At 52.8% G+C, this 12,467-nt stretch overlaps 2 protein-coding genes across 2 annotated transcripts in view; both read left to right on the top strand.

The window, feature by feature from the left end:
• ASH2L (ASH2 like, histone lysine methyltransferase complex subunit) overlaps positions 1–12,467 on the top strand; it is a 370,425-nt gene that overhangs the window by 338,545 nt on the left and 19,413 nt on the right. The gene's annotated exons all lie outside the window — the stretch shown is intronic.
• Positions 4,152–11,747, top strand: EIF4EBP1 (eukaryotic translation initiation factor 4E binding protein 1). Its single transcript, XM_049831322.1, has 3 exons — positions 4,152–4,369; positions 9,942–10,112; positions 11,336–11,747. Exons 1-3 carry the CDS (start codon positions 4,222–4,224, stop codon positions 11,365–11,367), a joined length of 351 nt encoding a protein of 116 aa, XP_049687279.1. The 5' UTR covers positions 4,152–4,221; the 3' UTR covers positions 11,368–11,747.

The following is a 12,467-nucleotide window of genomic DNA, read 5'->3' as shown; positions in this document are numbered from 1 at the left end:
AAGTGGATATGGGTTTGTCGTTATCTCCGCTGGCAATCGGAGGGGAATGTAAACACGGATGGGGTGGAAATGCCGAGGCACAGGGACATCCTCACCGAGGGGTCGCTGCCGTGGGCAGCAGCGCCCGGGGACCCACCATCACCCCATCCTGCGTGGGGTTGGAGCTGGGTTTCCCAGCCACGGGAGAGACGGGGTGCAGCATTGGGCTGGAGATGAGCCCTCCTGCGTGGGAGCCATGCAAACGGGGAGATGATGGATGGGGAGAGATGAAAGCCGCCAGTCCCTGCTGCCCACCATGCAGAAGTTTATCCTCCCCTCAGTTTATTTTCTTCCTGTCTGCAGCAAACCCTCCTGTAATCAGCAGCCTGGTTAGTATTGGTGGAAGTGCCACCGGTGATAGCCCGGGGATGGGCAGGAACTGCCCCTCGCTGCCCGTCCCGGGAGGCTGCTCTCACGCCAGGGCAGCGGAGAAGGGGGCTGCTCCCCTTGGCAGCCCCCAGTCATCGTGCGTGCAATGCGAACTTCAGTATTTCATGACTTATAAGACAAATTTCCCTTCCCAGGACCTGCTAGGGGAGCAAATGTTTTACAAAAAGCCACACCTGCTCGGCTAAAAGTGATTTAAACCAGGTCAGTAGCAAAGACACTGCAATTGCTGGTGAGTGGGGGAAAAGACGGACACCTATGAGAAGCGCTTCTGCTTCTGATTTAGAAGGCAATAAGGCAATAACCTTGTATCACATAAGGATGACAAAGCTGCCCAGGGAAAGAGCAGATAAAATGCCCTAGAGATGAATATACTGTAACCAGCAAGTGCTGGTAGCATGGGCAGGCAAACACCAGGGCCCGATGGCTCTTCCCTGCCTGCCAGCACAGAGCGGGCAGCACCAGGGAAGCAGGAGCTGGTGTCTGGGAGCATCTCACGAACCCCCCGGCCAGGAGCATCCCTCATCCCCAGCGTGCTACTGGGAGGACCAAGCTCTGACAGGCGCTGGGACAGCGATGCTGTGACAGGGCTGGGGTCCCCACGTCCCCCTTCGTCTCTTTTCTTGGTAGTTGTCGGTGCCATCCCCATGCACAGAACTGCAGAGAAATGCCGGACATCCCAGCGACAGGCAGCACAGGGGTCCTGCCTCCCCCCGGGGAGACATCACTGATTTATTGCCTGGGGCTGGTTGTTCCCTGGCCCTGGGTCCAGGTGGTTTCCCCTTTCTTTCTTTCTTCTTGCTTTTTTTTTTTTCCATCTCCAGCCTGCGTGGGAAATGGGAGACACAGACAGATGAGGAGGAAAGGCTATTGTTAGGGCTCTGGGCTGTGCATCCCGGACCGGCTTGCTTGGTGCCAGCTATTTTCTGGGGAGGTCTCTCCAGCGGGGCAGATGGTATCAGCAGAGTCCAGGAAGGACATTGCTGCCAGTCCGGGAGAGCAGCGTGTTCTCCACGATGGGCTAGAGCTCTGCAGAGTTCAGCAAAGGCAGCAAGAGCTGCGCATCTGCATTCTCTGTCCGGGATGGGATTGGACGTCTTGTGCTGCCCAGCTCTGCTGCAACCTTTTTGCGTCTCCTGGGCACCCCAAATGCCATGTGGGAGCCCCCTACCCCTCCATGGGGACGTGCCTGCAGGTCTCAGGGCATGGAGAAGCCGTCTCTGCAGGACAGAAAGGGTCTGGTCCCCTGAAGGAGCATCTCCAGAAAGGGCATTTTGTGGGGATTTTGGCCCCCCTGGAGGGTTCCCCCCGCCACTTACCGTTGCAGCCAGTCCTTGCCCACTCCCTGACCTGCGGATGCCGCAGACACCCAGGGCAGATGCCCCGATGAAGCGGGGGCTCCTGGCCCCCTGCTCCGTCCCAGCCAGGATGTGCCCTTAAACCCTGACCTCCCCCCCAGCTCCTTGACCCCGTAATGGTCCATTCTCTGGAAGGACGAGGAGGAAATAGCAGTGGACCTTGTTATTTGGTGGCGGGATGCCTTGCTGGGTTGGGGGTCACTGCTGATGTCATTCGGCACGGCCGGATATGTTATTTTCCTGCCCCAGCACCCGGTGATCGATTCAACAGCTGGCACGGGGTGAGGGGGTCCCAGGGGGTCCTTGGGGGGCACTGCAGCCTGTCTGGGGTCCTGAGGGTCCTTGGGGGGCACTGCAGCTTGTCTGGGGTCCCAGGGGTTCTTGGGTGGCACCGCAGCCTCTCTGGGGTCCTGGGGGTCTTTGGGGGGCACTGCAGCCTGTCTGGGGTCCTGAGGGTCCTTGGTTGGCACTGCAGCCTGTCTGGGGTCCCAGGGGTCCTTGGGGGGCACCGCAGCCTGTCTGGGGTCCCAGGGGTCCTTGGGGGGCAGAGCCCTTGAAGCACCCCTCTCCATACCCCAACCTAGCAGGAGACCACTGCCCTGGCCACACAAATTCTGCCCAGGAGAAAGGGCTCAGAGCCCCCCTGGGGACCCCGCAGCACCCCAGGCCCGGACCGTGGCTCAGCAGGGATGAGGTTTTATCCCACGGGGATGGGGCAGCGGTCGGGGAGCTGCGGGAGCTGGCTCAGCCCTGGCTGGCCGGGAGCTGCCCCAGCCAGGCACGGACCAAAGCGGGCAGGGAGGGATGGAGGGCAGCGAGGTGCTGCCGGTTTGGCCGTGGCCGGCTGCAGGCCCTGGGCCAGGGTCCGGTGCGGCGTGCGGCAGCCGAGCTCCATCTGTTGGAACCGGGGTGCTGGAGGGGTTTGGGTAGGAGAGGGGCTTGGCTGTGTCCCACCACCGCCTGGGCCAGGAGAGCAGCCCCAGGCTCCTTTCCAGGGGTGATTGCTTATTGCCACAATCCCGGCCACCCACCATGGTTCTTCAATTCAGGCGAAACACTGGTGAAACGCTGCTGGCATCCGTGCTGGCTCCCTGCTTCCCTGCCATCAGCAGATGTCAGCACTGGAGCAGTGTCCCTGTATGGGTCAGCGGAGCTCTGCGGTCACTGCTGGGGGAGCAAAGAAGAACTGAAGGGCTTTTTTTCCAGCAGGTATCACAGCTTGCGATGGGAGCACAAGGAGCAGAGGCAGGATCAGGCCCTTGGCTTATAAACGGTGAGGGGTTGGCATTGGCTGCCTTGGGTGCAAGGGATAGCGGGGGCACTGGTGAGGGTCTGCCTCCTTCCCGGCCGTGCCACCCTTCTGACAAGCTCAGGGAGACCCTCTCCCTCTGTCTGGCAGGCAGGGCTGAGATGCCAGCGCTCATCACACTTGTGAGCAGGGTGGTCCTGCTCGGGGCGGCCAGGCTCTGCCCTGCCCAGGGATGCTCAGAGAGGCTTTGTGCCAGGGCTTCGTCCCTGGGCACCCCAGCTCTGCCCCCCTGCCCAGCCTTGGGGGGTCCCACACAGCGAGTCCAACCCACCCTGCTCTCCTCCTTCTGCACTTCAGCTTCTCTTTAAAAGTTTTATTTAACAAAGTTTTAAGAAAAAAAAAAACCTTGGGTTTTTTTTCACTGCCCGGAGGCCTGGGCAGCCCAGGCGGAGCAGTCTTGCTCAGGGTGGGTCCCAGCACCCCTCGGGTGCACGGCGTGGGGGGGTGCCGGCCACATGTGCAGGCGCTGGGTGCCCCCCCCCCCCGGGTCCCTCCCGCATTTGCTCTCTGCCCCCCGCCCCGGAGGCGGCAGAGCCATTTGGGATGGGGGGCTGCCACCCAGGCGGGCAGACATCTGTCCCCGCAAGGTTCACACGGGGACCACCCGGGATCTTCCACAGCGGCCACCCCAGCTGCACGCCCCCCGTGGGGCAGGCGGGGGTCACTAAGTAGGGGGGGGCACTCCCGGGGGGGGGGGGGGCGCAAGGGGGGCTGGGACCCCCTTCAGGAGCAGGCAGGGGGTAGCGCTGTCAGCATCCCCCTGCGGACCCCGTGGGGTCCCTGCGTGGAGATGGGGGGCAAGGCACGGGGGGGGGGAAAGGAGGATCGGGGGGGCACAAGGACCCGCCGTTGCGCCCGGGCGCGCCCCGCCCCCTGCCCCGCCTCCTCAATCCCCGCCCACGCTGAGCCTAAACCCCGCCCTCGTCCCCGCCCCCGCCCCAAGCTCCGCCTCTGCCCAAGCCCCGCCCACATTTAACCTAACCCCCGCCCTCGTCACCGCCCCCTTGCCCCGCCCTTCACTCTATTTCCCGTCGCACCCCACGGCGGAAGGGGCGTGTCCGGGGGCGGAAGCGGCGGGCAGGGCGGGCAGGGCGGCGGCAGCAGGAGCAGCGCCCCGGTCCCGGCGCCATGTCGGGCCGCTGCTGTCAGGGGCAGACGCCGAGTCGCGATATCCCGGGCCCCGGCAAGTGCCTCGCCCTGCCCGACGGTGCCCCGCTGCCGCCCGGTGACTACAGCACCACGCCGGGGGGCACCGTCTTCGGGACCACGCCGGGCGGTGAGCGGCGGGCCGGGGCCAGGCCTCTCCCCACGGTGGAGGGGGGGTGGGGATGCTCGAGTGGGAGCCCTTCGGGTGTGGCCCCGGTTTTGTGGTGGGAACCGGACGGGCCCTTGTTCGGGGGAGGGAGGGGGGCTCTTACCCCGCTGCGGGGTTACGGGGGGGAGGCCCTTGTGTTGGCACGGCGGCGTGTGGGGACCTCGGGGGTCCTGTTCCGGTGCGGGGGGGGGCTCTCGGTTTGACCAAGGGATCGTGCAGGGAAGCGGGGGGGCTCTCATTTTGTCCGGGGGTCTGCTGGGAGCGGTGCGGGGGAGGTCTTGCTTTGCCCGGAGGCTTGGGGGGGGGGGGGGGGCTGTTCTTGCTCAGATGGGGATATGGGGGTGGCTCCCACTTTGACTAAAGGTTTGGGGGGGTAGGCTTTTGCTTTGATTGGGGAGTGTATGGGTAGTGGGGGGGGCTCTCCTTCTGCAAGTGAGGTGTGGGGAGGGACCCCCATTTGGGCAGCAGCAGTTGCATGGGTGTTCTCACTCCAGGGCTGACTTGGAGCTGGGGGCTCTTATCTTGTGGGGGTGACCTGGGAGCCCCATGTGTTGGCTGGGGGTGGGTTTTCTCTCCCAGGACCAGGCTTTTCTCTGGGAGCTTGGCCACTGCTGCGCTATGAGGGAAAATAAAGGAACTGGGGGGCTTTCACCTTCCCAAGAGCGTGCCGGAGCTGGTGTAGCGAAACAGCATCTGCCTGGGTGTCTGTGCTGAAAAACAAGGCTGCGGTCTGTGCTCCTGGGTAGCCTTGCAGGGAGCAAACCCATCCTCTGATTTGGGTTACTTATTAATTCTAATCTCTAATATTTGTTGTTTCCTCTGGCAGTAAGTAAACCCTGGGGCCTTTTTTTTTTTCTTGTCCCAAGTTACTCTAACTTCTGACAGTGCCGTGTTCCACTACTGCAGAAAGACAGTGGGTTGGTTCCCTCTTTCTTTGCTGCAAGTCTTGTTGTGCAGCCCTATGCTGTGTGTGTGACTGCCAGGGGTGGTATCTTTCAGGGATTTGATCTTCAAATAAGAAAAATAAACTGATTGTGGGATTTAACTATGCTTGCTGCCTGCTCGGAATGGAGGCAGCTAAGGGGGGCTCCAGGTACAAAACCTGTAAGCTTAGCATTTATCTTAGCTATGCCTCATGTATCTTCTGTCTCCACATACTACGGCCGGGACGTAATGTGCAAAACTCCCTAAAGGGCTTGTCCATCTGAAAGGTTTTGCGTCTGCATTGCTTGCTCGAGTGAGTGTCTGTTTATTTTGAGTAATTTGGCTTTCGAGACAAGTGGCTGCTGTTCCAGATGATGACACCGGGCACCAGATCAGTTGTGTGTATTTCCAGCTACGGCAGCTGCCTGTGTGCCTGCTGATCAGTGGTTTGAGATAATTTTTTCCATACCTTTGAGAATTTTTTCCCCCATACTGCTACATAAAAGATCAATGTGAGCAGCAGGAATGATGAAACTGTACTTGAAGTCCAGCCAAAAGAACAAACTAAATGGGAGACAGTGGATGATGTTTTGTTTGTTCCTCAGACCTACTGGTCTCTTTACAGCACAATATTTCAGGGGTTAAAATTCAGAGAGAAGGGGGAAGTCATCATTGCTGACTCACTTGTTTTTTTTGTGTTTGTGCAGAAAAGCTTGCTTGGGGAACTGAAGTTCTTGTGTTATTTTTGCCATATGTTCTTTCTCTTCTGAAAGCAGCAAATAACTGAAGTACTTAAATAGCACTTAGAGTAATTATGCCATGGAAGATAGGAGAATGAGAATGACTTTCTCAGCTATATTCATGTGCTCTGAGTAACAGAATAGAAATGAACAATTAACAGTGCTGTATAGTGTAATGAGCCTTCCAGGATTATCATCTCTGTCTCTGGAGAGTTAATGAATGTCTGGAGTGTGGAGGAGAAACACAAATTGTGTTTATTATTAGGGTGTGTGCACCTGGCAAAATCTACAGTGCTCTTGTGACTGCGTGGTGCTTTAGTCTGTCCCCAGCTTGTGCTGCTGAGGCCTGGCTGTGGGTGCTGGCTGTTTGCCTTCAGGTGTTGGATTTGGGTGCTGAAAGGAGGAATGATTTAAAACTCCTGAAGGACTGGGGCAGGGTGGGGAGCTGTTAGCCTTGGGTTGTTGGTCTGCCTTTGTGGTTGCTATTGGAAAGAATACCTTGTCCCGTACAGTCTGGAAGAGCTCTCATGAAAACATTATCAATACATTTCACACCAAACTCCCCAGATGAATGCACTGAAGTATCACTTTTTTAAAGAGTGCTGGGGCCAGGCCACCTTGGAGTTGGAGAGCCTCTGTGCTTCCTGGGCTGTGCTCTCTTCATCTGTTTACTGCTAACCCATGTAGCCACTGATTTGGGCAGAAAACTTTGCATTACTCCTCTGCATGTAAGCCCTGACTGCTGTAAAAATAAATAATCTTGTGTTTCAGAAGCACTCGGTTTAGGTCCTGTTGTTGAAAATGTTCAATATATGTAGCCCACTGAAAAAAGTCTGAGATGTCCTGCAAAGCAGTAGGTTAAATCTGAAGAATCAGAAGAAAAGCAAATCAAGTTTGTTGTGTGAAACCTCTGACTAATTTCGGAGAAGAATTGAGGACTGTAATCTCTGAAGTCATCCCTTTGGCTGTAGGCAGTGCTGGGCATGTGAGTGATGGAAAAAGGGCTTGGTGCCCGAGCCAGAAACCCACAGCAGCAGTGCCGGGTGACTGAAGGCTTTTGAAAAGATGGTACTGCACAGCTACAGTATGTTGAGTTACGTGCATCTAACAGCCAAGTGTATTGACTTGGAAAGAGCAGGGGAAGACTTCCTTTTTCCAGTTGTCAGGCACTTGTAGATCAGCTTTTTCATTACCACCTTTACTCTGGTCTGGCTTTGCTGCTTGCGGTCAAAACCACAAGATTTTCCTCCTCTGCACAATGCTGAGATGAAGTTCTTGGGGTTGGCTGCTTTTGAGTCTCCAGAAGTGTTGAAGTGACATCCTAAAATGCGATTTGGATAAAAGGGGCCCTTCTGAGGAGGGCAGACAAGTCACATGTTGTGGTGCTCTGAAGCGTCCTACCTCTAATCCCAGTAGCAGGGGAGCAGCACAGCCCACTGTGGGACTGATGTGAGTGAGCAGTGTTTCCCTGTGGTTTCTGGGCCTTGGTGTGATGCCAGCAATTGGAGAAAAGGATGTGATTTTCCTTTTTCAGCTACCTTCACAGATCTCTCTGGGTTCTGTGAACCCCTCTGGAAGGGAAGAAATTCCCTGTCCTCTGCCAGCACATGCAGTAGCTGTTTTTCTTACAGCAGTCAGCAGAGGTAAAAAAAACACCAGCGTGAAGGAGCACAGAAGAGCACGTAAAGGTGATTTGTGACCTTTAAGGATAGTCTGTTCTCAGTATTCCCTTTGTGCCTGTCCTGGCTTCTCGCCCACTTGCCGAGGGCACGCACACACATCATCTTTAAGGAAAGCCCACGTGCAGTAGTATCTGGGGAGTCCTGCCAGCTCAGACTGTCAGAGCTGAGATGCACGGTGAGCTGCAGTGCTTGTGGTGCTTGCCGTGAGCAAGGCAGAGCAGGTGGTGATCTGCTGGTGCTTGCCGTGAGCAAGGCAGAGCAGGTGGTGATCTGCTGGTGCTCGCAGTGCCTGTTGCAGAAGGAGCTGCCTCCAGCGCTGCTGGCTTGGCCACAGAGGTGTTGGCTCTTTCAATGGGGATGGGGTGGCCCTTAGAGCAGCGCAGCTCACAGTGCCTGTGCTCTGTCAGGGCTGGAGCAACAGGGGTGCATTTGGCAGGAAAGGAAAAAGATGTTGTACTGCGCGCTTCTTCAAACCTAGTGTTTCATCCCGATGAAAATACTCAAAGTGAACCAAATTCTCATCCAGACTTCCCAAGCTGCACAGCGAGGCACTTGGGTGTTGAAGCCATGGTATAACCAGGGCTTTCAGGGAGCAGAGCAGTCCCCATGGGGTGTAGTCTTTCCTACTAAATACATACTAACCTCCCTTACAACAGGAGGAGAGCTGCTATTAACTCAGCTTTACGTGTTGGAAGGAGCCCATTTATGGCCTTGGGCTGTGCCTGTTGACAGCCCAGGCTGGGTGTCCTTCTCCGGCTGTCTGCAGGGTGTTTGCTTTCATAAGCTCTGGACATGTGACTGTCAGAGGAACGTGAACCAGGCGTGGAAGCTCTTGTCCGCCTGAACTGTGCTCCTAATACTGGGTACGTGAGCTGCAGTTCTAGGAAGCCCCGTCCTCGCCTCTGTGAACCTCCCAGGAATTTAACAGGAACTCACAGATGAGCTGCCTGCCTTCTCAAATCCAGTGAACTGCTAGAGCGCAGTTCTGTGTTGGGTTAGATCTTCTCTTGGATATAGTGAAGCAACTCAAATTCAAAATCTTTTAGTGAAAAGGTTTTCAGTGTTCTGGGAACTCACTAGCAGAACTTTCTTGAAACATGATACCCAGTTACATTATTTTATAGCCATGCTTCAAAATAAAGTGAGTTTAATGTTCCAGGACAGATGTTAAAGGGGGCTCGTTTGCTTGCACCTATGTACTTTTAGTTAATGCTTTTCAGGGAGTGCACAAGAAGTTGCCTTTCCCTCTTGCTAGAACAGGAGCAGAGCAGTAAGGGCCTGATCCAGAGAGGGGGTTTGCAGGCCTCCTCTTGGGGAAAGAAAAAATTGTTTTCCAGTACTTTATGGGTTAAGGCTGCGGTCTGTTTGGAGGGATCCCTTTTCTGTGTGTGGTTTCTGTGCTTCTTCCAATGCAATTCCTTTATAAGGAACAGGCTGTTCAGTCCAGTGGTATTCCTAGAAATCCATGCCCAGAGACGAGCTCTGTTCCTGCAGAGGCTTGCTGTAATGTGCTGGAGCTGGCTTGTTCCATGTAGGGCAGGGAGGGTAGGCTGCAGTCTGGTTAACCATTAAAACAGATGGGCATTAACAACTCTCTGTATTCGAGCCTTCTGAAAGGTGCATGTAACTGTGCTGGACAGCCAGCACTTCATATGCAAAAGCAAATGCCTGTACAGGAATTTCTGCTGGGCAATGGTCAGAGTGACATAAGGAGGCACTGCCATGTCCTTTTACCTGATGTATACCTGATACTTGTGTCTACCTACAGTTTTCAGCTCCTGACAACTTACAAAAGCCTGTTATGTTAATGAGCAGGAATTCAATTCAATCTACTCTGGTTTCTGTGGGTGGTGGTGTGACCTTGGGTTAGGTAGAAAGAGCTGGATCTGCTGCATGTGGCACCGGTCTGGGTTTTGGAGTCTTGTTCTTTCTGTGCAGCAGACTGGTAGCATTAGCTATTACTTGGCTACCTGATGCTTCATACCGTTTTTTTTTTGGCAAATACAGTGTTAATGGTATCTGGCTTTCTTGTAAGGTAGCACAAAATGAACAGAGTAAGTACTAAATAATAGGTATCACTTTAAATATGACTCCTGCTGTTGCTCTACATGTCTAGGTGTGAAGATGGCCCAGCTGTATTTCTGTGTCAAAATGCTAAAATCTGACAGTGTTTTTGTCTCCCCCCAGGTACCAGGATTATTTATGATCGTAAGTTTTTGATGGAGTGCCGCAATTCTCCAGTTGCCAAAACACCTCCTTCTCACCTTCCGGACATTCCAGGAGTTACAAGCCCAAATGTGGAGGAGTTGAAAATTGAGAACAACCATGTCCAAAACTGTGATGAGAAAGTGAGCACAGGTGAGCACAGGCAAAAAACTGGTGAAGTGCATTGCTGGTTCCTAGAAATACCAAAGTTTACACATGGAATGGAGCCAGGAAATCCCTATGAGCTATGGTCAATACTCTGATAACTTCTTGCAAAATTAAAGTGTGCTTGATGTTACTAGGTAATTAGGTTCTCATGGCTATTAGGTTCTGCTGTGGTTCCCAGTAATGTGACTTTTTTCAGTTAGTTAAGTATAATTTACTATAATCACTTAATTCTCATTAATTTAGCATTTGGGAAACTGCTACTGGATTAATAATTCTGTGGTGAGAGAATGGGTGCAGCTGTTGCTGCCTGCCTCTGTACTGGACTGTTTCACAGCTGCTTTGCATTTTTCAAAAAGATCAGCTTACAATTCAGAGTAGGATTTGCTTGGGGTTTTTAATATCAGCCTGACTTGTAAATTCCTTCTGCTCTTTTTTTGACACCAAGGCTTCTGGTATACAAGTGAGCTCAATTATGTAGCTAGGATATAATACCTTCTTTGTATATATCAATTATCCAGTTTTCTTTGTTGTCTTTAGTGGGTTCAGTAGAAGCTTGCAGGAGTGTGTAAGATAGCAAGGTAGAGATTAGTCCACAGGAGAACAGAGGTTGTTGGCCACTTTGTGCACACAAACACTTAACTAAAGGCACTGTAGTAGCAACATGAAAGTATTGCTCTTGAATGTTTTTTTTAAAGTTATGTGAGATCACTTCTTGAAGCAACCTGAAACTACTGAGTACGATTATCTTCTGTCTAAAAATAAAGATCTGAATGCTCATTAGTTGGCTTCCATGCTCAGTCTAAGCAAAATCTTTCCAGAGTCAGTATTGCTTAATGTTTTTCTACACATGGTTGTGACCTTTAGTGGCTCACTGGATTCTCTGGCAAACTGAAATGCAGGCTGCATGCTGGATGCCAGCTTGGTTGTGACTCTTCCAAAGAAGCTGTGTCTCAGGAATAGATCATCGCTGCTCATGTTGGCATTCTGGCAAATTGTGTGAGCTGTGGTAACAGCTGTACAGATAATAAGTTGTGAAATGTGCTTTTGTGTCTTTGGTAACAGAAGTTTGTACCAGTGATTGTCATCAATGTGAAGTCCAAACTGTCATGTTTCTGCAGCACAGCTGACGGTTGTTTCTTCAATAAAATATGTGGTGTATAATATGAAACTTTGAGGACTCATTTGTGGTTTTTTATCCCCCTCAACAGGTGAGGAAGAGCAGTTTGACATGGATATCTAAAGCACGTGCCCTGAGAGTGCTTATCCAGTGAAGAACCAGGACCTTGTCTTGAGGATTCCCACCAGCCAGGCTTAAAAGTAGCCCATGCCTTGAGTGCCTTCCTGCTTCCTGGGAAAGGCAGTTTATTCCCTTCTGAGAACAGAGTGTGTCCTGTTAGAAGGACTGAGTCTCAGCCTCTCTGTGTGGGTGCGAATACACAAGCGCAGCCCCTGCTGATGATGGGCCTTGGAGTGCCGGAGGAGACACTCTCAATGATTGTTTTTGTTTCCAGTTTTATGCTTTTGTTAATCATTTTAATACTGTAAAAGTTACAGAAACGCAATATAAGGGAGAAATAAAAATCATTTTGAGTCTCCTGGTATGGAGATGAATGCAATAAATATGGCTTCTGTCCTTTATTCATTCCAGCAAGAAACTACCAACCTGTTGCAGAAAAAAACCCGATTGGGTGGTCCTGTGTATAGCCTTCAGATAAACACTGTGCTTTTGGGTTTCCCCTGAAAGACAAAGGCTGAGATGCCTTAAGCCCTGTTGGCAAAACATCTGTGTTATGTCCCATGTGCAACACCTGGTCACTGCAGGAAGTTTCAATGTGCTCTGAGTCTGCTTCCAGAAATAGCTAGCAAAAACTGTCCACTGTGTGTTTCCAGATGGTTCTTTTGCAAGGTCATGGTGCAGGTGTTTGAGCTCCTTTTCTTACCAACCCTGATGAGGGGCAGGGCTCAGCCAGGCTACAGGTGGAAGTGATTGAAATTGGTTCAATAGGAGCCACCTGTAGCTGAGCACTGCACAGAGGGTCCCTGAGTCTCTGAGCTGCCTTCTCCTGTCCTGCTAGGGAAAAAACGGAGCCTCCAGCTCCTGTGCTGCAATTCCCACTTCCCAGAATAGCAGATCTCTTCCAGCATGCAGGTGAGTGCTTAACTATGTGTTCTGCTAAGTTTTTGATCTGTGCTGGAACTTTCATGCTCCTTTACACTTGTTTCTCCTTTTTGTAACTTGGTGGACAGGGATTAAGACCTTTGGAAAAGAGGGTTTAACTGGGAGGTTAGAAATAAGCCTGTTTGGTTTTGAGAGGGGAATTTTCATATGACAAAGTAACT

Source organism: Accipiter gentilis, chromosome 28 (assembly GCF_929443795.1).
Source record: "Accipiter gentilis chromosome 28, bAccGen1.1, whole genome shotgun sequence".
In the NCBI taxonomy this organism is placed as follows: domain Eukaryota; kingdom Metazoa; phylum Chordata; class Aves; order Accipitriformes; family Accipitridae; genus Astur; species Astur gentilis.
The sequence above is the reverse complement of the archived record's forward strand: the minus strand, read 5'-3'. Positions and strand labels throughout refer to the sequence as shown.

Bases quoted from the DNA above. Each gene is read 5' to 3' on its own strand.
- EIF4EBP1 (XM_049831322.1), top strand. From the start codon at position 4,222: ATGTCGGGCCGCTGCTGTCAGGGGCAGACGCCGAGTCGCGATATCCCG. The intron at 4,370-9,941 runs GTGAGCGGCGGG...GTCTCCCCCCAG, and splicing joins CTTCGGGACCACGCCGGGCG to GTACCAGGATTATTTATGAT. The intron at 10,113-11,335 runs GTGAGCACAGGC...CCCCCTCAACAG, and splicing joins TGATGAGAAAGTGAGCACAG to GTGAGGAAGAGCAGTTTGAC.